This window comes from Globicephala melas, chromosome 6 (genome assembly GCF_963455315.2).
Source record: "Globicephala melas chromosome 6, mGloMel1.2, whole genome shotgun sequence".
Classification (NCBI taxonomy): domain Eukaryota; kingdom Metazoa; phylum Chordata; class Mammalia; order Artiodactyla; family Delphinidae; genus Globicephala; species Globicephala melas.
Window position 1 is genome coordinate 33522965 of NC_083319.1, and position 26798 is coordinate 33549762.

At 47.4% G+C, this 26798-nt stretch overlaps 1 protein-coding gene across 2 annotated transcripts in view; it reads left to right on the forward strand.

The window, feature by feature from the left end:
* The first annotated feature begins 398 nt into the window (after positions 1-398).
* GABBR2 (gamma-aminobutyric acid type B receptor subunit 2) overlaps positions 399-26798 on the forward strand; it is a 359081-nt gene continuing 332681 nt past the window's right edge. For both annotated transcript variants that reach the window (XM_060300705.1, XM_030829817.2), the window contains exon 1: positions 399-719. In XM_060300705.1, coding sequence (XP_060156688.1) covers positions 399-719 — 321 coding nt within the window. The remainder of the gene's footprint in view (positions 720-26798) is intronic.

Sequence of the window (26798 nt, forward strand, 5' to 3'; positions counted from 1 at the left end):
CCTCCCCCGGCCGGGCTCCGGAGGCTGCCGCCGAGCGGCTCCCGGCGGGAGAGCGGCTCAGAGCGTGCACGGGGGCGGGCGGAGGCGGCCCGGTTCGGGGCAGCCGCGCTGGAGAGAGGCGCGCGCGAAGACGCCGGCCCCCCTCTCCGCGTTCGCTCGCTCGTTCCCCGCCTCCCGCACTCCGCTCGTTCCCACCCCTTCCCGGCGTGATTGATCCGTCACGGGCGCCGCCGCTGCCGCCGCCGCGGCCGTTCTGAGCCGAGCCGGAGCCCGAGCCGGAGCCGGGGCCGGGGCCGGCGCCATTGCGCGGGCGCCGCGGGGAGAGCTTGGCGCGGGGCGGCGGGCCGGGCCAGGCCATGCGGGCCGAGTGAGCCGGCGCCCGCAGCCCGCGGCGCGGCATGGCTTCCCCGCCGAGCTCCGGGCAGCCCGGGCCGCCGCCGCCGCCGCCACCGCCGCCCGCGCGCCTGCTGCTGCTCCTGCTGCTGCCGCTGCTGCTGCCGCTGGCGCCCGGGGCCTGGGGCTGGGCGCGGGGTGTCCCCCGGCCGCCGCCCAGCAGCCCTCCGCTCTCCATCATGGGCCTCATGCCGCTCACCAAGGAGGTGGCCAAGGGCAGCATCGGGCGCGGCGTGCTCCCTGCCGTGGAACTGGCTATCGAGCAGATCCGCAACGAGTCGCTCCTGCGCCCCTACTTCCTCGACCTGCGGCTCTACGACACCGAGGTGAGTGTCGGCCGCCCGTTCCGTCGGGGCTGTGGGGGCGATGGGGGAGGGCGTGTTGGACAGAAGCAAGCTTTGGCCCATGGGCAGATCCCTGATTGAGCCTGCCGAGGGCACCGCGCGGGCTGGGGCTCAGTGCTTACCCTCTGGGTCCCGCCGGGCTTGGTTGGCACAGCCGGTACCAAGATTTGCTGAACATCTTCCTCCTCTGGGATTCTATGTGTGTGTATTCTTGTGGGGTGTGGGATAGAAGACTAGGGTCTCCTTTGCCCAGAGAAGGAGTGGAGAAGGTGGTAACTGAACCTCCCCAAAAGCCTGCAGTGGTCGCCCCTGCCCAGGTCCCCGCTGGTGGGGCTGTGGAGTGCTAGGTGGGAAGAACAGGCGCATTGACTCTAAACTGGGCCATCCGGGGCTAGAGAGGCCACGGGCCTGCTCTCGGATCCAGGAAAGCCGAGCTGTGCTTTGAGGTCCGGAGGACTCGGGGACCCGAGGGGCTGGAGGGCGCAGCAGGGCTGGACGAGCTCGGAGCCAGTACTACTCAGGCCGGCGTGGGGCCGCCGGCTCTGCAGCGCTGCTGCCTGCATGTACCCGGCGCTGCCTATGGCCCGAGCGGTTTTCTGAGGAGACCCCCTCGGGCTGGTTGATCAGAGAGTGCCCTGATCAGGTCTCGCCCCGGGCGCGCGAGGGTGTGCAGCCGCGCCGCTGCTGGTGGCCGGGCGGCTGCAGGCGCAGTTTCCCCGGGCGCAGACTTGAAGCACGGACTTGGAGCGCAGCACCCGGTTTGCCCTCCCTGCCCCCTTCTCTGAGGGGAGCCGAAGAGCCGAGAGCTTTCCATCCCAAGCCCCCTCCTCACACCCGCAGCTTGCATTCCGGCTGCAGCAACAGTGCACACCTTCACCGCCCGCCCGGGGGCTGGGGTGCGCCTAGGGGGCTCAGAGGAGGGATCGCGGGCCGCGCGAGGTCGGGTTTGCGAGTTTTTCGGGACTGAGGGAGCCCTTACGCTCCGGCCGCAGCATCTGAGACGCGGCCTGAAGGGGGCAGTGATTTCCTGTGCAGTACGCTCGGTTGGCGCCTCTTCCACCGCGCCAAAGCCCGGCCGAGGCGCTGGGCTTGATTGACCCGGCTTCCTGGGGCTCCTTGGGCGCTTCTGCTCGAGCCCTGGTGCAAACCCCTTTCTGAGAGCAGGGTCGCGCTGCCGCGTTGATCGTGCAGCCTAGGCTACACTTCCTTCTCTGTGTGCCCCCCCCCCTTTTTTTGGTCCCCGGAGAAAGAACAGAAATCTGGATTGCATCTTATTCCCCACCTCTTCCCTTCACTGATGAACCAGCCTGCTCTGCGCTGTAAATAAAAGGTGAAGAAACGGGTGGCAGTTGGTGGTGGTACACGCAGGCTGCTGCAAGCAGAGAAGCTTCCTCTGCCCCAGGAGGATGTAAGCTGGGTAGCTGTGCAGAGCCAACCCGTGTGGAATCATTTCTGAATGACATTCCTGTCTTCTCCAGAACATTTCAAGTTCTCTGGGGTAGTTGCCTGGCACACATAAACGGGAGGGCAATGCAATTATACTGAACCATGTCTTCTGGATACTGTTTCTCTGTTGCTCCATCTATATCTATCTATCTATCTATCTATCTATCTATTTTTGTTTTGGAAAGGACACGGAGAGCCGGTTCTTTGGAGACAAAACCATTTATGGACAGGGCAGCCCTGCTTGCATCATCACCAAATATTGTCAGCTGCATAATGTTTTCGCCATCAATTTATTCCCTTCAGAAAGCTTCCCTGAAAGAGATTTCATATTAGCTTGTTAGTAGCAGCAAAGGGAAGGGTGCTCAATTTCAGGGTGTGGGTTGATGCTTTTATATTTTATTTTTCAAGTGTGTCTTGATGACTTTCTGAGTGAGAGGGGGCCTAAAGTCAAGAGGATGAGGCAGTCAGAAGGCACTTCAGCTCAGGGGAAGGAGGGCAGAGGGTATAATCTCAGCCTCACGCAAGCAGGGAAGCATATCTCGCCATTTGAAGGGGCACCGAGCATGGGCTTTGGGGTGGCTTTAACCTGGCTTCTGGTCAGAAACCTAGTATCTTCCCTGTGGGTGACCTTGAGCAAGGTATTGATCTCTCTAAGCCTAGATTTCCACTTCTGAAAGACTGGGACTGTTATATGTACTCCCCAGGATGGTATTGTGATGCTTAAGGGAGATAGCAGGCTGGAATGGAAAATGCCTTGAGCTGGCAGGTGCAGCGGCCAGTGCTCTGTCTGGCATGCTGTAAGCACTAAATAAACGTTTCCTGCCTGCCTTCCTTCATTTTCCTCTGGTGTGGATTCACAAGTAGGACATTGTGACTTCAGATGTGATAAAATGGTCACAACTAAAATATTGACTGCTTATTTGTTTTGCTCACTTCTGAAATCTCATGAAGGCTCAGTGAAGTTACCACCAGAAAAAAAAAGAATCTTGGCTTACAATCAAACAAATATGTATCTCTTGCCATGAAGTGTCACGGTTGGGAGAACACCCGGGTGATACAATACTTAATTTTTTCAAGTGGTCCATCTTTAGAGTACAGGTACTTTCTCTCTAAGCCGAAGTAAAGGGTCAGTCTGGGTAATTGCAGCAAAATCCACAGTGATCTAAAGGGTGTTTGGGGCTTGTGTTAGAGTGTGTGGACCCTGTTTTATTCAGATAGGATGTCTTTATTGATTGTGTATACCCCCTTGTCACTTGCTGGGTGTGTCACTTGTTGTCTGTAGACTTGAATGCAGGATGGATGTGGTGAACACATTTTGGCTGGCTTTGCTAACATTTGCTGTCAGTCAATGGCCAGAGACAGTGGGCAGCCAGGGTGGACCTCTGTCCACACAGTCTTCAAAGAGATGGAGATTTAGCAAAACATGTGTTGATCTGATCATTGGGACTAGCCTGTCTCAAAAAAGGAGCCTCCCGCACACACTTATTCAGTTGCCCCTCTCCTGTAATTAGAATAGCAATAAAGCATTCAAAGCCCCACTCAGTGCCATGTGTTTGTAAAAATGAAACATCCCAGCAGAGCATCTGCTAGGCAGGACCTCTCTTCTCTGGTGTACCTCAAATCACATCAGCAAATACTTCTTTATGTATTCCAAGGAAGATTTGAGTATATAAAAACACGAGCAAGACAATTGAAAAAACAGATAAAAGGAAGCATCAGAAACCACATAGAAGCATGCAAGTTACCGAACCCAGAACCTGGGCTAAGATGGTTACTGCATTTTTGTAAATTAAATTTTAGCTCTGAGCCTCCTGGCAGTCAAGGTTAAAAGGTAAACATGGTAGATTACATTACTTACGTGTTTGTTTAAAAGACTCTGAGGGACAGTGTCTTTTTTTTCCATAAAAGTTTTGCAGGTTCAGAAATGTTCTTCATGTGATTGTTTCTCATTCTTTGGTAGCCACATTAATAAAAGTAAATAATAACCAAGGGATGAGTTAAAAAATAATGTCAGCTTTTCTGATTTGATTAAAGTAATTTTCATTTTGGAAAAATAGAGAATTGTAGAGAAGCATTGAAAAAAATTGTCTATAATCCACCTACACAAAGGTAATTGCATCTAATAATTAGTATTATTCCCTTCCAGTTGCTGGTGTTTACTATTTTGTGTGCTTGAAATCTCTATGCACCCTTTTATATTTTGTTTCACTCAGTTAATGTTATAGCATGGTTATTTCCCCATGTCCTTAAATCTTCTTTGCAAAGATGAATTTTAGTGGCTATTTACTATTCTATCCTATGGGTGCCCCATAAGTATTAAATCATTCCCCTACTGTTGGATTTATATGTTTTCCCCTTGTTACTATTTTAAATTATTCTGTAATAAACTTGGGAAAAGTTCAGGGAGCCAAAGGAGCACATTCCAGGTGTGCACCTCTCAGAAGGTCTACCCTGTTGCAGGGATCCAGCTTGGAAAACCCAGAGAAAACCTAGTGATCGGTGAGCACATCCTTTTCTTGAGTGGTTTTGCCAAATATCTGTTCTCTCATTCATTGTGCTTTAGAGAGGACCTAAACAACTGTTGGATGGAGGCCGAGCTTTTCAGGAGGTCTGAGTACAGCTTAGTAGCCATTGGGCACCTACTGCAGTTGCTGGTACTACAGAAAGGCGTAAACCCAGCACTGGGCTCAGGAGAGGAGCTGGTGCACAGGGCAGAACAGAGCAAGCACATGCTTGTCATTTTCAGTGCAAGGTAGAAAGTAATCTGTCTTGATGGTTGCACATTTCTGTGACTATACTAAAAACCATAGGACTGTAGACTTTAAAAGAATGAATGTTATGGTACGTGAATTGTATCTCAATATAGCCGTTCTTAGAAATAAAGAGATAGAAAATGAGCTCTTTTAGAATCAGGCTCACATCTTTGTGGTTATACCCCATTGCCTTGCATGGTACCTCACCCTTAGTAGTTGTATTGCTTAGGAACCTTGTTACAGGTGACAGAAACCTAATTTTAACTGGTTCATGTGGCTGAAAAATCCTGGAGTGGGCTGTATTCAGGTATGGCTGAATCCAGTCCCTCTCTGTCACTTGGCTCTGATTTCCTCTGTGTTTGGCTTCACCCTCAGTCAGGCTCTCCCCATTTGGCTGTACAGATGGCCCCTAGCAGCTGCAAGTTTACACACTCCCAGTTTAGAAACTCCAGTAAGAAGACTGTTTCTTTCCTGACGTTTTCAGCAAAAATTCCAAGCTCAGCTCTCATTGGCTTGAGTTGGGTCATGTGTCTATCCCTGAACCAATAACATGATGCTGACGGGCCTGGGATATCCGCCAGCCTTTCATGGAGGAGGAAGGAGGTGAGGCCAGCCCCACCCAACCACATGAATACAGAGTGGGGAAGAGGTGATTCCTCGAAGTTCATCAGAGGCTGTTAAAGGCGGGTGGATGCCAGGTGGGTCTGATCACGGATATCCACTTGGGGAATGCTAAATTCAAGAAAGAAGCAATAGATGCCAGGGACGTTAAGAGAAAGGGAAGCTCACATCTAGGTCTCCTGGAGGAGAAGAAGTCAAGATGAGTCTGGAAGGGTGAATATAATGTTGACACAGAGAGGTGTGGGCTCAGGGAGATGGAGGTTGGATCCTAGGAAGGATCCCCAGGGTCAAAGGATAAAGGCCACAAAGTGTGAAGTGTGTCTGGGGAGCACTGACTTGTTATGTTTTCACCTGAGTGCAGGGTTTGTAGAGTGAAAGGCAGCCTGGTGGTGGGCATGAAAGGCCTTGAATGCCGTGTCAAGAAGTTTAGACTTTATTCTGGAGTGGTGAGGAGCTGTGGGAGGTTTTCAAACATGGATGTGACGAGATTAAGGCCGATAAGAACGTAGAGGCTGAATGGTAGACAGGAGAGGGTGGAGATAGAAAAGTCAGGAAGCTATCGTAGCAGTTGAAGGGGGAGATACTGGGGCCTGAGCAGAGATGGAGAGCCAGTGTGAGGGGATGGAGGCACTCTGAGGCCTGACTGGGTGGGAGGGGCAGCAGAGGGGGAGCAATGACATGAGCGGGGGTATCTGGCAGGCAAGATAGTAACTGAAGTCAGTTACACTGCAGGGGAACGAGGAGAGAGAGTCCCTGCGGGGATGCGGCTGGGCACAAAACCAGACCCTTCAGCTCCCCTAGCTCCAAGCACCTGTTAGATGAGCTTCTTAGCATGTCAGGGGGCCTGGGTTTGTCTCCCCATTGGGTACCACGTACCTGCCTGGTGACCTTAGGCAAGCCACTTTGCCTCTGTTTCTTCATCTGTAAAATGGGGCTAATATACTAACTGCCTGATAGGGTGTGGGGAACAAATGAGACCATCCGGGTAAAGTAATTCAGTGCTTGGTACACTGTGAATGCTCAGTAAATATTCACTGCTGTTTTGTCACTATTCTCGTTATTCCTGTACCGTGAGGTGATGATTATGTTGACCTCACAGATCTGTAGTAGGGATAAACATGATGGATGTGGAACCTCAAAACATGATGTAAATGTAAAGCCGTGTTATCTGTAATCTTGCTTTCTAATGCCGCATTGCTGAGAGCGGTGTCGGAGAGAGACCATGCGAGCACGAGATCTTTATTCATGTGTATCTCCCAGCACATCTTACATTTTGCTGTGTGTCATAGCCATCTTTGTCTGTTTCTCCCCCACTGGACTGTAGCTCTGTGAGGGCAGGACTGGTCCTATTCCCCAGTGGTTTTACATACAGTGGGCATCAGTGATGCCCAGTGGGCATGTTTGCTGAACTGAACTATAAGTGAATAAATTAGAATCTGCCTTCTGAATTAACTTCCCATAGGATGAATGGTTTCTCTGGATCACTTCCCCAGGGTCTTTCCTCCACCTCTCCATCACCATAGGACTTAGGGGACCCCATATATCAGGATCAAGCTGAGCTGCCTTCTGCATGTTCCCACCAGCAACAACCCCTGAACTTCCCTGGTATGAGGGAAATACCCTTGGCCATGCCGTGCCTGCCCCTGACCAATTCCTCAGACCTAGCCAGGCACCCAGTAGAAGGTGGGTGGAATAACACACCAGGGCCTGTTTAGAACTAGGTATTGGGCTAAGCGTGTTAGCTTGCTACCTTTATCTTTAAAGAGCTCTTGTTCATGTGTTTGGCCTCCCCTCTTGTGGGAAGGTGAGGGGAAGAGATGTGAGATTTCAACAGGGAAATGAACAAGCTGGAAGTGTAAGATAGGGGTGAAAATAGAGGTGCTAAATAAATATATAGAGAGGATATATAGCTTTTGTTAGTCAGGGTGGACTAGGCTATGCTACGTTAGCAAACAAATCCTGAAATCTCTGTTGCTTGACACAGTCAAATTTATATATTGTTCACCCAAATCCAGTGAGGGTCAGAGCCTCCTGGGAGGCTCTTCTCCAAGTGAGAACACAGGGCCCCAGGCTGCTCTTGTGCTGTCACTCTTCCATCTTTTGGCTTCAAGAAGATGGCGAGTAGGAAGGAATCCACAGGGAAGGCACACTGGGTTTTGACCATCTTTACTTGGAAGTGACATGTATTATTTCTATTCATATTTCATTGACCAGAAGTAGTCATTGACCAACTTAACCTGAAAGGAGGCTGGGATGTGTAAAGGAGCATGTGGATGTCTTGGACACTTGTCATTTGGGGTCCTTCAAGAAGTACATGCCAAGATGGATTTACAAGTGCCAGAGTTTTGGGGGGAAATACCAGTGAAAGATAAAAGAGGAGGTAGGGAAACCCTCAGACCACAATGCTGTTCTGACACCTGTGAAAGGAGAGGGGAAGGAAGGAGAGTTGGGAGGAGGAGTCTCAGAAAGTCTTGGCCAGCCCATTGGGGTGCTCCAGAGCAAAGATTGCCCATTAGAACAGTCACATATTAGAGACCAAAAGAGCCAGGCTCTAGAATCCCTGTGCAACTTAGTCACTGGCTGCAGGCTCCCTGGGAAAAATGTGTCCTTGGCTTAATTAAACACTATGACAGATGTTGAAGCTACAGCTGAAGGCTTAGCTGATGGTACTTGTCCTGTAGGTTCTCTTTTTAGAGGAGACGTGAGTGGCCCACCTAGATGGCTGCCACAGCTCCACCTATTTCTGCCTCAGTGTCCTAATTCTACACGCGCTAATGGAGAAATTTTTCTGCCAGGCCCTTTTCTAGGCTCTGGGAGTTGGATGTGACATGGACCCTGCCCTTGAGGATCTCATGGTCTAACCGCTGGTCACCTAACCGTGGTAGGTAGGAGTCAGGGGAGGATGCTGGGGAAGGCATACCCCTTCTGGAGGCACCTGTTTGGTCATTCCCCATGTTGTTTGGGAATTAAATGTAAGTGGCTTCTTATTGCTGACTTTTTTTGTTACTTATTTTGGTTCTAGGAAGGTGAGAAAATTAAATGGCATAAGTTGCCCAGTGAGCATCTGCATTCATCTCCTCCTTTATTTTATTCTTATTCTCTCTGCTTATATAATGATGTGCAGTGAGGCTGGTGAGATGTCTTCCTCTCTGTACCTTTCTAGGAACCAGCAGGTGTGCCAGGCTGAAACGTTGGAAGTGTGAGCTTCAGATGGGGTCAGCGGTCTGGGTTCTGGTGCTAGGTTAGTTGCTAAGACCTCGGCAGTCTAGGTGCTGGTGCTAGGTTAGTTGCTAAGTCTTTGCTCCTCTGTGAATTGCAGCACCGATTGAGGATCTCTGCTCCGTTGTAAGCACTGCAAGGGCAGACATGGGGTGTGTCTGGGTCCGTTGTGCACACCTCTGCCCCTCCAGGCAGTATCTCAGGGCCAGGCACAGAGCAGGAGCTCAGTAAACATTTATTGAATAAACAAATAGATCTAAAAGACTGAAACTCAGCTCTCTGATTCTAAGAGGCTAGATGGGTGTAGTTGTAACAAATTGAAGAAGTGCTTTGTATGCCAAGCCGTGTGGGATGAGCTTTCTGCTTGCTCTTTATTCGTACTTCGGTGCTTTGGGGGGCCCAGTAGTTGTGGAGTGCAGAGGGAAAAGGGTACTTGTTGGATGTTCCAACAGAAGATTTTGTGCAAAGCTAATGTCAGTCTCTTCTCCCCTGACAAACATACACAGCATCCTCCAAGATCCTCCAACATCAAAACCTGGGAAAGAAATACTTTCCAGCATCTGACAAGCATTATGGTTTTAGAAGATTAGTTTATTGGAGCAGTATTCGAACTGGTAGTTGGTGGGTGTAGGAATCGGGTTCTGATACCCCACTCCCACCTCCAGGGACTGTGAGAGCCACAGAGACTAGACTGGGCTCTCGTCCTAGTAGACACTGTAGGAATGAAGCCAAGTCATCAGCATTGGTGAGCCAGGTGATCTAGTGGCAGATCTGAGTATAGTGAATAAAGAGGTGTCCTGGGATCCCCTGAACAACAAGATATATTCCAGGTGCCCTGCTCCTGGGCTGGAAGCTACTGCTCTTCATCCTTCCGTGCTCAGGACTGATTCAGGAACTGGGTAACCTCAGTCTGGAGTGACTATTTCTCTGACCTGGTTTTGGTCTGGAGCCCAAATCAGATAACCAAGTTTATTAGAATCACGTGCAAAATAAGAGTAAATTGGTTATGAGCTGATGTTTGAAGGTCTGGGAATTCTTGCTTGAGTAAAGGGCATGAACATTGTGACGCCTTTGGGGGCTGATTGGGGTGTTCTTCTTTTGCCAACTTTCTACTTTTTCAGTCTTTTTTGAACAGTCTACATTGCTGGAAGGATGAAGTGTCATTGTCATGTAGAAAATTCATGGTATATCCAAAGTACTGAGTAAATGGATTCATCTGTCTTCATCAGTGCCCATGTCCCACAGCTGCTGGCTGAAGCAGACCGCCCCCCCCCCCCTTCTCCTGCCATTTGGCAAGGACATCCTCGGTCACCGTTCAGATAAAATGTAGCCAAAGAAGGACTGTGGAGTGGTGCATTATTGCCGCTCTCCTGGCATAGGGTCAGGAGGTGGCAGAAAGAAAATGATATTTTCACACGCTGCCCATGATCCACTTGACTTTGTTCAGAGGGAACTGATTTTGAAAGCAACAGCCATCCTTATAATAATCACTATATTGTCCAAATCGCTTTGGTTCTGGAACTGCCCATTTACTGAAGCTTTTCTGAGAATGCCCAGAATTGTTTCAGGGATTTAACTGGCAGACAGGGACCTGGAAGCCCACTCCAGGGCGTATGATCAGAGCCCATGCAAATGCTCCCACCCAGCCTGGCTCAGAGCGCCTTGCCTTTGATAGAAGAAGAATTGGCTAGCCTGTCACTCCATAGAGTGTCCTCTCAGGGCCAGACTGACCCTTCTGACCTCCTTGCTGGACTCTGAATTCTAGAAACGTTGGGAAGCCTTTGGAGGGCTTCTAATCTTGTCATTTAAAAAAGGAAAAGGTAAAGGAAACATTATTTGCAAGTGTGTAGGTGAAAGAAAAGAGACTACAACAACAGTAACTCACCTTTATCCTGCGCTTAGCACCTATCAGTCCTATGTCAAGTACTTATTTAATTCTCACGCCAATTTGATGCGGTAGTTGCTATTATTGTCTGCATTTTACATATGAGGCTTAGAGAGGTTAAGTGACTTATTTAACATTACAACCGACCAAGTGGTGCCCTGGGATTTCAATCGGATGGTCTGACTTTGATCTCTGCTGCTTAAATACTAATGTGAAACAGCATCTTCATATGGGAGTTATCTTCCTCCCATGAAAGCAAGTGGCACGTTTTGTCAGTAGCTGCCGCTTCTCTTTTTTTGGATGAATTTCATCCAGCTGCTTGCCTCTCCCTCTAATTCAGCCTCATCCTCACCCATTTCCCTGTCCGCCCACTCAGACACACAGCGGCGCTGAACTCTCTACTCACTTTAAGTGTGTCTGTCTACACACCTAGCTCACATGGATCCGCTCTCTGCTTCCCTTGCTTCGGCAGAACTTGTCACCTCCTGTAGTGTTTACTCGGGGTGTCAGTGTTTGTCTCTGTGTGTGTGTCTCCTGTTAGACTTAGATCATGTCGAGAGCAGCAGTAGTGCTTCCTTTACACATGTAGCTCATACTTGCTAAGCACCTACTTGGTGCCAGGCCCAGGGCTGGTTATAGGGCATGTGGAGGTGAGTCTGAAACAGCAGTGCTTTCAAAGAGAGGCCACCGGGGATCGTCACTATGCAGCATAAGGAGCGTGATGGTGCAGCCTGGGGCAGGTGCAGGGGCTATCACCCAGATGCAGAGGACCTTTAGGACCACTGACCCAGCATGCTGGTCAGGTGGCCTCCCTGTTTGATACCCTGACTCATCATTGTTCTGGGAATGGGAACAAGACTTCTCCTTGTGCCCTTGAAGGCCCTGTAGTCTGCCCTGTTCACTCCCAGCTTCATTGCTGAGCACTCTCCCCTTTCCCTCTGGTCCTAGACATGTGTTCCTTTCAAGTTTCTCTGGTGATTGTGCTCAGAGAGTGTGCAAAGGACCTTTGCACAAGCTGTTTCCACCATCTGGAATGGCTTTTGCCATCTTTCTTCATCTTTTAGATACCAGCTCAAGTGTGCTTTCTCCATCCTCCCTGATTGGGAAAAATCCCCTATTACAATTTCTCTAAGAACCATGAACCTTTGTAGTGCTTATCACAGTTGCAATTTTAAATTGTTGGATTATTTGATTAATGTTGGTCTTCCCCTATTCTGCCAGGGCACTGTGAACTTAGTCTGTTTTGGCTTACAATAGTGCCTCGCACAGTTTCTAGCACATGGTAGGTGCTCAATAAATATTTGCAGAATGAATGGATGAGTGCTGAAGGATTGTTTATAATGGCTTCTATGTGTTTTCTGATGCCCGGGCAGTGTGGGGAAGACACCTGGACACTGTGGAAAGACCATCACATATGGAATCAGAAACCTGTGTGTGTGCTGTTGCTGCTCACTCCTTGAGCCTCAGTGTCCTCATCTGTGAAATGGGGATGATCCTTTCTCAGAGGCCTTTTTTTTTTTTTTTTTTTTTTTTGCGGTACGCGGGCCTCTCACTGTTGTGGCCTCTCCCATTGCGGAGCACAGGCTCCGGATGCGCAGGCTCAGCGGCCATGGCTCACGGGCCCAGCCACTCCACGGCATGTGGGATCCTCCCAAACCGGGGCACGAACCCGTGTCCCGTGCATCGGCAGGAGGACTCTCAACCACTGCGCCACCAGGGAAGCCCCTCAGAGGCTTATTTTGAAGGCTGACATAGAACATGCATGTAAAACATTAAGTACAGGGGGCCATGTTGAGTAGGCACCCACTAAATTTTATCGTTGTTGTTTTATTATAATGCATATGAAAACATAAAATGCTGTGTAGTCACATAAAAACTGGTTCTTATTTCAGTGGGGGATTGTGTGTTTGAGGCCAGCCAAGAAGTATGAGATCTGTGTCTGAGCTTCACTGAATGGGATTCTAAGTGAAGTGGTTGTTTCTAAATCCCTGTCCATTTCCAGAAGGATCCGTGTCCATTTCCAGAAGCATCTGTGCACTGAGAACTCAGTGGTGAATCTCCTCTGGGCCTGGGGCTGGGCTGTTGACCCCAGTGGAGTCCTTATAGTTGAGTGTTGTCACTGCTGGCTGTTGTCCACCGCCAAGCCTGGCTGTGAGCTGGGCCAGCCCATGGGGACAGGCACGTCATCTGTTTTGCACCTGCCATGTCCCCGAGCCCAGGACACAGTCTGCAGGCCCTTGGCGATATCTGTGAGTGGATGAGTGCCTCCGTGTCCGAGCACCTAGCATGGCCCCTGGCACATTGTAAGTGCTTAGCAAATGCTTTTTGCATGAGTGTCGCTAAACACAATGTACAATGTAACCATTTTGGATAAGATCACAACTGAGCCTCTAAATGGAGCAGAGGGAGAAGACACGATCAGACATCAGAGGAATGGATGGCTCCACCTGCATACTGGATTTGAAGGCAAGAGAGAAACGTTCTGGTGTTACCGTGTCAGGAGAACATGTTTCCCTTTAGGCTCCAGAGACAAATCTTTTAGCTTAAGGGCCAGGTTGTTCAGTGGAAAGGGCTCTGTGCTTTTGCCATGGGTGACCTGTCTCTGGTACTCATTAGGGGATGACCTTGAAGTAGTTGTTTAACTTGTGTACACCTTAGTTTTATTGTCTATAAAATGGGAATAATAATAATGCCTGCCCTGCTTGTCCATGGAGTTATTGTGGAGATCGTTGAGGAGGGAAGGAGGGAGAGAGAAAGAGAAAGAGAAATAGATTAATGTGAAACGGCTTTAAAAAGTCGTAAAGAGTTGCAGATATCAGATGTGTCTGAAACTAAACAGAAAGAGTAATTAATTCTGGGTTGTCCTCTCAGGGCCTTTGGATATCTCCAATAACAACTTTATCAAAGACACAGAGATGCTGTTCACACAGGTGATTCATTCAACTTTCTATTAAAGAAGGTGGGCACAGTATTGGATAAGAACACTGTGGAAGCAGTTAGCCAGGGAGCTGTGGTCTTCTGACCCAGCAGGCTGTCTTACAGAAGCATCTAGAACAAGAAGTGATTAACATTGTCTTCCTCACATCTGTCAGATGTCTTCAGAGTCCAGCCATTCGTCTTTGGCAGGTGTCAGATCCAAGACCATCCACAGGCAAACTATTGAACAAGGTCCAGGGCAGGAGTTTGGTGGTGTGGGAGTTAGGGCTGTCTGCTGCAAGCAGCGATTTGGGATCCAAGCCAGCAAATCATGGGGGTTGCTAGGTTTGGGGGCTGGGGCAAAGACTGGCACGTCCGATTGAAATATGAAATGCCCAGACTGGGCCAGGAGTGGGAGGCTGGGATGCCCATGTGCTGAGCTAATAGTATTTATTTTCTCCAGAAAGAGCTTTGGTTCTTGCCAAAAGATGTACAAGTATTTCATTGAGACCTCAGAGTTCTAGGCCAGGCAGTGTGCAGATGACGAGTTTGGTTTGAGAGATTTGGGGACCCCAGTAGCCCCTCCAGCTACGACACCCTCAGAAGAGCACCGGCTGGGCTCCTGTGGATGCTGGTCTTGAGACCATCTGATTGGCCTTGTTTTGGCCACTCTAGATCCTTGGCAGGCTGTGGCCCTAATTCCAGCCTGGTGGCTCCACGGTGGACAAAATGACAGGTCCTTACTTGAGACCCTACTATGCGCCAGGCACTATGCTGGGTGCACTCAACACGTGCATCGGAGAAGGCAAGGCGCAGTAGAGAGAGCTTGGACTTCCGAGCCCGAGAGGCCCAGGTCCGGCTCTCGGCCCTGCTGGGTGACCTTGGGGAGGTCGCTTCGCTTGGGGCCTCCCTTCCCTGATGTATAACGTGGAAGTTTGATGGCAGATGACCAGCATTGTTTTGAGGACTAAATAAGATAAAAGCATTTGGATCTGGTGCCCAGTGGGTGTTTAGCAGATGCCACAGAGCACAGTACCCACTGGGGATATGACACACTTCTGTTCTGGGGTGAGGTGGGGGCGGAAAGTTGCAGAACTGGTCTCTGAGAATTGCTGTGAGTTCTGGCTTCTGAGGCTGAGGACTTCTCCTGGGTTTTAGTTTGAGTCACCTGGATGGCTCTTTCACTGCACACGTATAAAAAGCCAGGTGCTTCTAGTTTGGGGAGCCAGGGAGGTGGGTGTAACTGGAAGAAGGTCCTGCTCTGGTCTGGCTCTGTATTCAGATGATTCTAGAAGCCCCTCCCTTACTGTTAGGAAGCTTCAAGGTTGCTGGGGTCAGTGGCCCCACTGTCTGAAGAACAGTGGCCCCTGGGAGGGAGAGGAGTGAGACCCTGATCCCTCCCTCTGGGGTTTGAAATTGTTAGGACATGTCTGAGGGGTGACATAGCTTAGAGCAGGGTCTGCTGGAGGAAAGGGCAAAAAGAGCTCCGAGGGGAGCTTTGCTTGGAGTGGGGGCCCAGGGCATGGGGTGTCGAGGGCAGGCTGGTGTGAAGATGGGAACTGATGCTGGAATGTCCCTCCTCCTCTGTGACACCCTGGGGAGGCTCTGGGGATGGTGACTGTGTATATAATGTAAACTGAAGGTGCTCAGTGTTGAGAACTGTAACCCTCAGTTTCCATCTTGGTTCTGACACTCCCTTGGCCCAGGGTTGACCCCCTCAGGGGACAAGGCCCTGCCCTGGTTTTAGTGCAGACCCCAAGCCTCTGTGGCCAGCACGGCAGCTGAAGGGAACCAAGGCCGGCAGCTGGGCCTGGCTCAGAGTTTGATCTCAGGGGCACCTCGAGGGGTGCTGGTGAGGTAGACTCGCCAGCCTGTCAGCATAGACCACCTGGAGGGCCGGGGCACACTGTGCTGGGTGCTCCCAGGAGAATGCCTGAGCTGCCCTATCCCTTTTGTCTTTGAACATTCAAATAAATATGACCTTATTTGTACCCCAGTCTGTACAGTGCAAAGTGCAGTTGGTTTCTCATTTAGTTCTGATAATAACTTTATTTAGTAGATATTATTTCAACAACTAAACAACAAGAATTACAGATTGTGTGTAGTACTAGAGTTTATTATTTATTCCAAATGCATCACCCAGTAATAACCCAGTAAGAGAGGAATTCTTCCATTAGCCCCATTTATAGATGGGAAAACTGAGGCTCAGAATGATGAGCCCTGGGTGAGATAGTAAGCGGAGACTTACTAAGTCTAAGCCTGCCAGACTTTAAGCCCAGTGCCCTTTGCACTGCCCACAGCTGCCGGGCACACTCTGGCCTAGGCTCATAGGTTATGTGGTTCTGCGCTCTGCTCTGGGTTCATGGGGATCCAGCCAGAAGCCGGGAAGCCATCCATCATGGCTGTTCCCGAAGGTCCTTCAAGAGAGGTGTGAGTACAGATGCAGTTGGCTTTGTGGATGATAAAGTGCTTCCGACTTTATCCTACTAAGCACCTCAGGAAGGCCTGCCGGAGGTGGGCATCCGCAGCAGGTAGATAGACGCTCAGAGCGGCTACAAGGTTGGACCAGTATCCACATGCAGGCCAGTGTCAGCTGGCCACATGGGAGAGGTGGACATTGGGCTCCATTCAGGAATGAGAATGATGCACCTGCCTCATGCTGTGGGCATCTGAACGTGACTCAGATATGACATGACAGTGTGGGTAACTCGTATGTGAGCAAGTGACCCTGGCTGAGTGCCTGACTCTTGAGCAGGACTGCCTTGCCATCACTTACCAGCTATGTTAATTTTTGGCAAGCCACTTCATCTCCCGTGCCTCAGTGTTCTCATCTATACAATAGGGTGATAATAACAGTACCTATTTCATAGGATAGTTATAAAAAGTAAATCAATTAAAATTTGCTGAAGACTTCAACCAGTGCGCAATACATAGTAAGTGCCATAAAAGTCTTGTCAAGTAAAATAAAAGATAAGAGGCTGATGTGAATAGACTCTTAGGGAGGCACAAGTAAGGGCTATAGGAGCATGAAGGGAGGGCTGATGCATTCTCACTGGGTGCAACCTAGGAGGGCTTCTCAGAGCAGGTGACTTTTGAGCTGGGCTTGAGAGAGAGAGGTGGAGATGTCGGAAGAACCCTGTGGGAGGAGGGAACTGCACTAGCAAAGATAGAGAGGTGGGACTTTGCGGGGATAATGCTGAGCCATTCAGGTGAGGCAGGCACATAGGTGACTGACTGCAAAAGACATTGTGGAGAGAGAGCAACGATCTGGAAAAACAACCATCTTTGGGCCTGCAGTGTCTGAAAACATAGTTTTAAATCAATCAGTGTTCACTGAGGGCCTCCTGCAAGGTCCTGGCTTCTGGTACTTGCTGTCAGCACAGAAGCTTCTTGTTGGCTAAAGCTGGAGGATACACCCCTATGTCACCTGGGAGCTGGACAAGGTCATCTGCAGGGACATCACAAAAATTAGGACTCAGGGGAGAGAAGGTAGATCAGGCAGATTTAGTTAAATCTTGGCTTTGTTACTTCCTGAGACTTGTCTTTTGGCAAGCCAGGCCCTCCCTGTCCCACTGAGCCTGTTTTTCCTTCTATACAATTTGGATGTGGGTTCCTGCCTGACAGGGTGGCCGGAAGGCAAGGATGAGAGGAAGTATCCTCTGAGAACGTTGAATGGGAGTAGGACCCAGCCGCGTTTGACACCGATTAGATTCGGAGCGAGCCTGCCATGGTACCATTCTAATTTTAACAATCAAAAAAATGACTCAGGGTCTGAAGAGGGCCCGAGATTTCAAAGCTTACTCCAAGTTGGGTCTGTAGGTGGACGTAATAGGTGCAATCAGCTTTACGTTTCTCTTAATGGCTTTCTTGATGAAGGGAAGCAGAGAGCAGCAGGGATCCGTGCTGGAATAACTGTTGGGAAACCTCGGCAGCCAAAAGCCAGGTTGGCAGGCCCGGTCCTGCAGTCTGAGGGCAGAAGGCTGGTGCTGATGTCCCCAAGGTTTTCTGTCAGGCTGATGGGCACTGGGTCTGGCCACAGAGGTTTCCCTTTTTGACATGGGGTGAGCTATAGACTGCACTGGTCCTCGGGGGCCTGTCTCTGTTTGAGTGTAGCCAGATATCAGGCAAGGATTAGCACCATCCCCTGCCCGCACATTCCCCAACAGGACAGGCTCTGGGTTTGGAGACAGAAAGGCTCCTGGGGGTGGCTGTTGTTTTGGAGTCTAGTGATTGAGCAGAGTATCTTGAGAGGATGGAGTTCTTAGGGCCCAGCTGGGATATAGAGTGGCTTTCCTTTTGAGACCTGCCAGGTTCCAGCCCTTTTCCCATCTGCTGCAGATCACTTCTTCTCTGAGCAGTGACAGGCCATTCCTAAAACCCATTTGGATAGAAGAGATTCTGAACAGAGCCGTAGAGTGGTTTTCTCACAACCGCTGATAAAGAAGTTGATGTATAGAGACTCAACTGGAGTTTTGCCAAAATGACTCCCTTCTGGGTGTTTAGAGAAAGAGAGTTGTAATGCTTTGGGGAACTGAAGGGAATGGAAGGGATGTGTTCAGAATGTAGGTGTGGATCTTGGAAGGCTTGGCCTCGGGGTCTTTCCATTGGAGCTGGGCTCTCTGAGCCTCAGTTTCTTTATCTGTAAAGTGGGGAGGGTACCCTCTACAGCTACCCTCCCAGGGTGATTTTTTGCTTAAATTGGATAATGGCACTGGAGAGCCCTTGAGAAAAGTCAAGATGGGACTATCTGGGATTGCTAAGTATTTCTGTGAGAGAGCCTTACAGTGGTATTTGTCCAGATACATAAAGAAGGAACTCATGAAAGCTACAGAAAAAGCAGTATTGTGAAAATAATAGGAACTAAAGTAGGTCTCATTTAGGTTTTAGGAAGAAATAGGGCAGTGGATGTAAAGATTGAGCTATCTATTCTTGTTTTTAAGTCAGAATTGACTTTTTAGGGCAGAAAATGGGCAGTTGGATTCTTTCATCCTGTATGAGTTAGAAGTCAGAATGTCAGAGGAGATAAAGGGCCCACCAGAACAAACAAATAAATATATCCTGAAAAGATTTTCTTATGTCGTTTGGATGTGTATAAGAAGCCAGTTTAAAAGTATAAACTTGCTTTATACTTTATAAACTGGTATAAATAATGATAACTGAACTAATAGTGTTATGAAGAGCATGATAGTGCCACAGATCCCTTCCATTCTGACTCCTTTGGAGAAAAGCCAGGTTAGGAGACATCTGCAATGCAGAATATTTTAGAGGATGACACTGGCCTCTGTGGTAGCTGCAACTGTTTGCTTTCTCCAGTCCAGCTCTTCTTCTCTGGAGCTGTACAAGATCCTCCAGAAACTGGGGATGTGGGAATTCTGGTTATTGTCTGGGTCCTCTGGGAGCAGGTGTGAAATTGCCCAAGTGAAACCATAGCATGTCTCACCATCAGCACCACCAGCATCGGCAGAGTGAACACATTCCATGGGCTTAGCCTCTGTTCTTTACAGTAGTAAATCGTCTACTTGTCATCAAGGTCCTAGGAGATAAGCATTCTTATTGCTCCCGTTTTTCAGATGAGAAAACTGAGGCACAGATAAATTTAATAATCTGCCTAAATTTACATGGGTAGTAATTGACTAATTTAATCCCAGGCAGTGTGGTTCTAGGGCCCACATCCATAAATATTAAGCACCTCTGTCTTTGTTTCTGGCTTTCAAAGGGACCTCAAAAGATCAAGTGGTCCAGTTATCTGCCTTCCCACACATGATCTTATCATTATCCCCATTTTACAGAAGAGAAAGCTGAGGCCTGGTGTTACAGACTGAATGTTTGTGTCATCCCCCTGCCCCACCACCACAATTAATATGTTAAATCCTGACTGCCAGTGTGATGGTATTTGGAGGTGGAGCCTTTGGGAGGTGATTAGGATTAGTGTCCTTTTTAAAAAGGAGACCTCAGAGAACTCACTTGCCTTTTCCATCATGTGAGGTTATAGCAAAAGATGGTCGTCTGTGAACCGGGAAGTGATTTCTCACCAGACGAATCTGCTGGTGCCTCGATCTTAGACTTCTCAGCCTCCAGAACTGTGAGAAATAAGTTTCTGCTGTTTATAAGCCACCCAGTCCATGGTATCTGTTCTAGCAGCTCGAATGGACTAAAACACCAAGAGAAGAAGGGACCTGACTTGCTAAAGCCACACGGTGAGATTGCAAGCAAGCTGGACCCAGGTCTTCATTATAGGATTGACCTCCTCCAGAAGTTTCTGCTCTGCCTTTTGGGTGTCTTTCCTCTTTCTGAGAGAGTGAGAGCCACATCAACATGTGGCCCAGATTAGGCTCTTCCTTCTTACCCCTGGCATGCTTTCCACTCTCCCTGAACCAGCAGGTCCTCCTCTTGTTGCTGGGTTCACTCTGGCTGCCAGGACCCTTCCCCGGCTTGCCCCTCCCCACTGTCCACAGAGGCTGCACAAGGGTTACAGGTAGGTTGGCAGGAACCTTCACCAGCTGTGATTCCAAGGTGGGTTCTCAGAGCATGCTCAGAGGGTGGTCTGAACAATTAGAAAAAGAAGAGGGGATCACTCTGAGTTCTCCAACAACATGATGGGCTGCACTGACCTCACTTACTTTGTTGAGAAAGTTACAAACTGTGAACTCCATGAAGGTATTTGACAAAATCTCTTGTAACTTTTCAGCCAGGTAGAGAAGATGGTCCATTTAGAGGCATCTGTTAATTGTTTGAATCTCAAACCCAAAAGGTGTTAATCTGGGAGTACTCTGGGATGGTTGTCTGCAGGACTCTGTTCTTTGCCTGGGCCTTTGAATTATAGATGGTCTCCAACTTATGGTGGTTCGACTTACGGTTTTTTTACTTTATAATGTGCAAAAGCAATATGCATTCTGAGAAAGCATACTTCAAATTTTGAATTTTGATCTTTTTGTGGGCTAGTGCCGTACAGTACTCTCTCGTGATGCTGGGCAGTGGCCCTGAGTGGCATCTCCTGGTCAGCCACACAATCACAAAGGTGAAAACTGATATACTTAAAACCATCCTGTACCCAACCATTCTGTTTTTCACTTTCAGTACAGTATTCAATAAATTACTTGACATATTCAATACTTTATTAAGAAATAGACTTTGTGTTAGATGACTTTGTCCAAATCTGTAGGATAATATAAGTGTTCTGAACATGTTTAAGGTAGGTTAGCCTAAGCTATCATGTTCAGTAGGTTACATGTATTAAATGCATTTTTGACTTAATATTTTCAATTTATGGTGGGTTTATCAGGACTTCACCCCATCGTAAGTTGAGGAAGATCTATCTATCTATCTTTCTATCTATCTACCTATCTATTTTCTATGTATCTGTCTTTAAAAGAAGATACATATTCTTTTGTTGGTTTGTTTGTTTTTGTGGTACGCGGGTCTCTCACTGTTGTGGCCTCTCCCATTGCGGAGCACAGGCTCCGGACGCGCAGGCTCACGGCCATGGCTCACGGGCCTAGCCGCTCCGTGGCATGTGGGATCCTCCCAGACCGGGGCACGAACCTGCGTCCCCTGCATCGGCAGGCAGACTCTCAACCACTGCGCCACCAGGGAAGCCCCATAAAAGAAGATATATATTCTTTCTTTAATCAGTGACTTGAATAAGGTCATAGAAGTCATACTGGTCAAATTTTGCTGATGATATCAAGCTAAGAAGATTAACAAATATTTCAGATGACAGAGCCAGAAAACAAATTTCCTCTTACATTCACACCATTGCTCCAGGATTCTAAGAGTTCTTTTTCAGGGTTCACTACTTCAGCTGGCTCTTGGGTTCTGAAAACCAGCTGCTTAAGGACAGGATGAAGTTGATGAGGCTTAAAGGGAGTAGATGTGAAAAGACACTGAGGCCCTAGTTGACCATGACTCATTTTGCTCTCTGGAGGGAGGGAGCAGCTGGGGTCTGCTGTTCAGCACCTGTGCTGACGTAAATGCACGCCACTGGTAGTCCCTGAGTCTGCTGAGAATGGGGCCTCTTTCAGGGCGTGTGCTGGGAAAGGCAATGCCAGCAAGACCATTGAAGATGTCTACAGACTAGAGAAAAGCTCCTGTTGGTGACCTTGGCTTTGACCTTGGCTTCATCTCACATTACCTTCCCTCCTCTCCTCTCTCCCTCCCTTCTGCAGAGGCTTATTAAGTAAGACCTCAGGGTGCCAGGCACTGCAGTGGGCAGTGGTGGGCAGTACCAAACAGGGTCCCAGACCTCATGGAGCTTATGAACCAGTGTCTTTCTACAACATGTATGTAGGTGGTGCCGGGGTCTATGGGATGGTGCCATCAGACTGGCCCTGGTGGAAATCCAGGCGTCCTGAGGTAGGCAGCCATGCAGTCAGGAGCTGAGGAATGCACAGGTGAGGCCAAACAGGGGAGCCTGGAGTGGAATGGCCTTCTGTTATGCGGAATAGTTCATCCTGCCTTGGGCTAGGCAGTTGGGGAGGGGGTGGTGAGGCAGCAGCTGGCCTTGAGGAGGGCAGAGAATTGCATCCTTAGGGCAGGGAATTCAGGCAGAGGCCATCACACGGACAAAATACAGATCTCTATGGACAGAAGCTTTGGTCTGGGGTGAGGTTAATCTCCACTACAGATATTGTTTTTACTCTGTGTTTTTAAAAAAATGTTATTGTAGAGTATAGCAAAAGGTATTTGGTTTTGATCTTTTGGGATAGGGACATTATCTTGGAATCACAGGCCCCCTTTCCAGGATGAGGACAAATGTACCGAGGAATAAATAGATATCATTGAGTAGGATGAGCAATTTCTATTTGAGGACTTTAGTCAATATCATGCCAGTGGAGTCCATCTCCACTGTTGGACCTTTCCCAGCTGGGAAGAGAAAGGCATACTTACAAGATCATTTGCATCTTTTGAAAAGCCATCCTAATGACTGACTTTTGTACTTGGAGAGTTTGCATTAAGATTAAAAAAAAACAAAACCTTGTAGTGTCTTTATCTTATTATAAAAGTAATTTATGTTTATTGAAGACAATTCAGAAAATGCAAATTAAAAGAAGAAAATTAAAATCACTCATAACCCCACAATCTAATACAATCACTTTTGATATCCTGGTATATATTCCCATACTTTTTAAAAACAAAATTCAGATTATTTGCTGTTTGTTACCTGCTCTTATTTTCTTTAAAAATCTATATCATGAAGAACTTTCTGGGTCAGAACCTCTACTCCATATTTTTAAGTGGCTTACCAATATTCCACTAGGTCATATTTTGATAATATTCTCTTGTTGAAATGTGGGTTGTGTGCATTTTTTGTGTGATTCTTAACAACGCTGCAGCATACAGCCTTGAAACAAAGTGTGTGTGCTTCTCTATGATAAGTTCCTTAGACTCTAGCATTGCCTGAGCCAAAGGGTATGCAAAATTTAAATATTTTAAAACTTAGCTATCTCTGCCATTTCTGGAAAGCTTACTGTGGACTAGAGTCAAGTGCTTTTATGTGCATCATCTTGCTTAGTTTTTATAACATAAGTAGGCACTATTATTATTCTTCTTTTGAGATAAAACATCAGAGTCTTAGAGAGTTTTAGTAACTTACCCAAGACCTCAGAGCTAAGGCATAGAGGGAATCAGGCCCATTTACCTGCCTGTAGGACCCACAGTGGAATCCTGTACTACTTATTGCTAAGCTGTCTATCCTCAGACAGCAATGGATGGGGTGGGCGAGGCCTTGTTCTGGAGCACGTAACTGGGAGATATTGCTAAATAAAAAACAAAAACAAAAGCTCTGCCAATTGGGCAGTTGATAAGCTTTTATTTTGCACTTCTTTGTTTATCAGAAAGGTTGAATGTATTTCACTGTTTAATGAGCTCTGTTTTAGTGACTTGACTTGTCATATCTGTCGACTATTTTCATTAATATGCATAGCTCTTTCCTATTGATTTGTGAAACTGCTTTTTTTTTTTTTTTTGCTGTACGCGGGCCTCTCACTGCTGTGGTCTCTCCCGTCGCAGAGCACAGACTCCGGACGCGCAGGCCCAGCGGCCATGGCTCACGGGCCCAGCCGCTCCGCGGCATGTGGGATCTTCCCGGACCGGGGCATGAACCCGTGTCCCCTGGTTGAGTCGGCAGGCGGACTCTCAACCACTGCGCCACCAGGGAAGTCCTGTGAAACTGCTTTTTATGTATTACAGTTATTTACCCACCCCATCCCCAATGTGTGTAGTAAATATTTTTCCAGTTTTTTCTCTTGCCTTTTAATTTTATGTTATTTTTCAACATGGGTTTTTAAAAAAAATCTCATGTATGTAGATTGATATCTTCATGGTTTCTGCTTTTGATGTTGTGCTTAGAACATCCTGCAAATTATCCATGGTTTTATAAATAGCCCACTTAGATTTTCTTTTGGTTACACTAATGATTTAATTTTTTAAATATTTAACTCTTTAGTACATTTAGTATTTATTTTTTAATAAAGTGAACCTCTAATGACATATATTTTTCCAAACAGTTAATCCAACGTTCCAATACCATTTGTTGAATAATTTGTTTCTCCATTTACTTGAAATGACACCTTATATATAGTTGGTCTGTTTCTGAATTCCTAGGTTTCTAGGTTTTATAGGTATGTCTAGGTCAGTGCACTACTACTTAAATCACCTTAGCGTTATATTACACTTTAATATCTGATAAGGTGAGTCCTCTCCATAATAGTACTTCTCTTTTCAAGGATTTTCTTAACTGTCCTCACCCATTTATCCTCATGCTAGAAGCTTAGAATTATTTTGTTGAGTTCTAAAAATGATAATGATAAAGTTGATATTTTGGTTGGAACTTGGCAAACTCAGAGATTGATTTGGGGAGAATTGAAATCTTTGCATTATTGGGTCATCATATTCAAGGAACGAGGTACATCTTTTCTTTCATTCTTACCTCTTTTATATCCCTCTTGAAGATTTGGTAGTTATTAGTTCATCCCACAAGTATTTCTTGAGCAGTTCTAGACATTGTAGCAGTTCTAGACATTGTAGCCCTTTTCATATGAACCTTACTGGTTTGACTAATTACTCAGTGTTTTATATCTTTGTTACTATTGTGAGTGATATCTTTTTATTTTATAGTGGCTCCCCTTCATCACTGTATTTTCTAATTATTGCTGGTGTGTAGAAAGCTTTGATCTGTGAATATTTCATAAACGGCCACCTAATTGAGCATTCTCACTGGTCTGAATAGTTTCCCATGGGTCTCCTAGGTAGTCAGTCATCCTGTTTTGCAAGTGACAATACTTATACCTCTTCCTTTTCAATTTTTACCTGGCTTCTTTGTCCATGGATTCAATTATCATCAACTGTGAGAGCAGAACTGGGTAGATGCTGTGAGCACAGGCATTCTTGTTTGATGCTGTGACTCCTGTTCACTGTTGTTGGGCGTGCTGGCTGTTGTTTGTGACAGGCTTTGGTGTGTCCTGGAGGTACTTTCTTTCTCATTTACTAAGAGGGGTTGGTTTTATTGCTTTAAATCAGAAATGAGTAAATTTTATTAACTGCTTTTTCAACATCTCCTGTATGAACTGTTTGCATTTCAAAAAGTTATTTTAGCAGGCCCAGTGGGAGACTTCATATCTGCACTTGTGTGAGTGGGGTCTGTCCTCAGAATCATCTAAAGTCATTCATCCCCAGCTGTATTGAGACCCTATGGAGAAACAACGAGCTAAAACCATCCAATCCCCCGTTCTCCCCTCGTAGTAGGTACTCAGACAATGTGTGTGAGAGTCAGTGGATGCACATTCTGTCACTGGCATGAATTCTAGAAGGATGTTAAAGAGAAGCACTCTCAAAATTTAGAGGTGGGAAGGCTGGGGAACCTCACCTTCCCTTGTGCACTAATTAGGAGGCCATCAGTGTAAGGAGGCATTTCATCCAGTTTTCCAGGTGAGGTTAGTATCATGTTTGCCTCGTCGAGGAACTGAATTACAATGCCATAGACTTAAATTGTGGGCCATAAAGTGTTTGTCAAATACTAATTGTAGCCTTCCTGAGGTCTGGTATTACCAACCTCATGATTATGTCAGTTGTCGGGATGGCAGGCAGCCTTCCCAGCAAAGCACCTTGCAGTAAAGGTGCGGCTGTAATGGGGCGAATTTTGTCTGGGGAATTAGACCTGCTTTCTAAATAAATAAGGGATTCAGGTGCTAGGTGAGGAGCTGAACTGTGGTTGGAAGTGCCCCCAGGATGGTGCCAGTTGATATGGCCGAAAACAAGTGGTTCTAAAACAATTTGGTTGAAAACAGTATGATCAAGGTGAAAATTAGTTCCAAAATGATGAGTTGGCAACAAATGAATCCTTTCTTCTTTGCTGGATTTTCACATATGGGTAGTTTTGGTGCACTATTCATTTATTCAACAAATATTAACCATGTACTATGTGCCAGGTACTGTTGTCAGCAGTGGGGTTTCAGCAGTGGACACAACAAAGACCCTGTCCACAGAGAGCTTGCATGCTGATGAAGGAGACAGAGAAATGATGCATAAATTATCATACATCTTAGCTAGTGGGCCATAAACCATGTCAGGTGGTAATAGAGCTAGAAAAGACAAATAAAGCACAGTAAGGGGATGAGTGATGAAGATTTAGAGGCTGGATGAGTTCTATTTGAAATTGGTATCTAGAGAAGGCCTCTGTGAGGTAACATTTGAGCAGAGATTGAATAGAGGGAGACAGACAGCCTGTGGTGTTATGTGATGTCCAGGCCAGTGGAAGAGCAGAGGCAGGGGCCCTGAGGCAGCTTCCTTGGGGAATTCAAGACCAGCAAAGAGGCCCTTGGGGCTGGAGCAGAGTGATGAAGTGCTACAGAATCAAGCTGGTGAGGGGCAAGGGCTAGATCCCATAGGACTTGATAGTCATGGGATGTTCGAGGATTTTGCACAGAGAAATGATGTGATTTGACTCGTGTTTTAGGGCCATTTTCCAAACTCTGTCTTTAGGCATTTTGGGTTCATTTCTGAAATTTTTTTGGCAGAGCAGGCATGATTGGCTGAAAATGAAAGAGATACAGAAAAAGTAGCTAATCACCACCACAAAAACCAGAAAAAAATTCTAAAAAATTGTCACCAATGCTTGAATACCTATAAGATGTAAACCTGTCTCAGATGCCCTCAGGTTATTAATATGGGAAAAGTCAAGGAGTAGGACTCTTCTTTTTTGAATAGATTATTGTCTGGATCAAG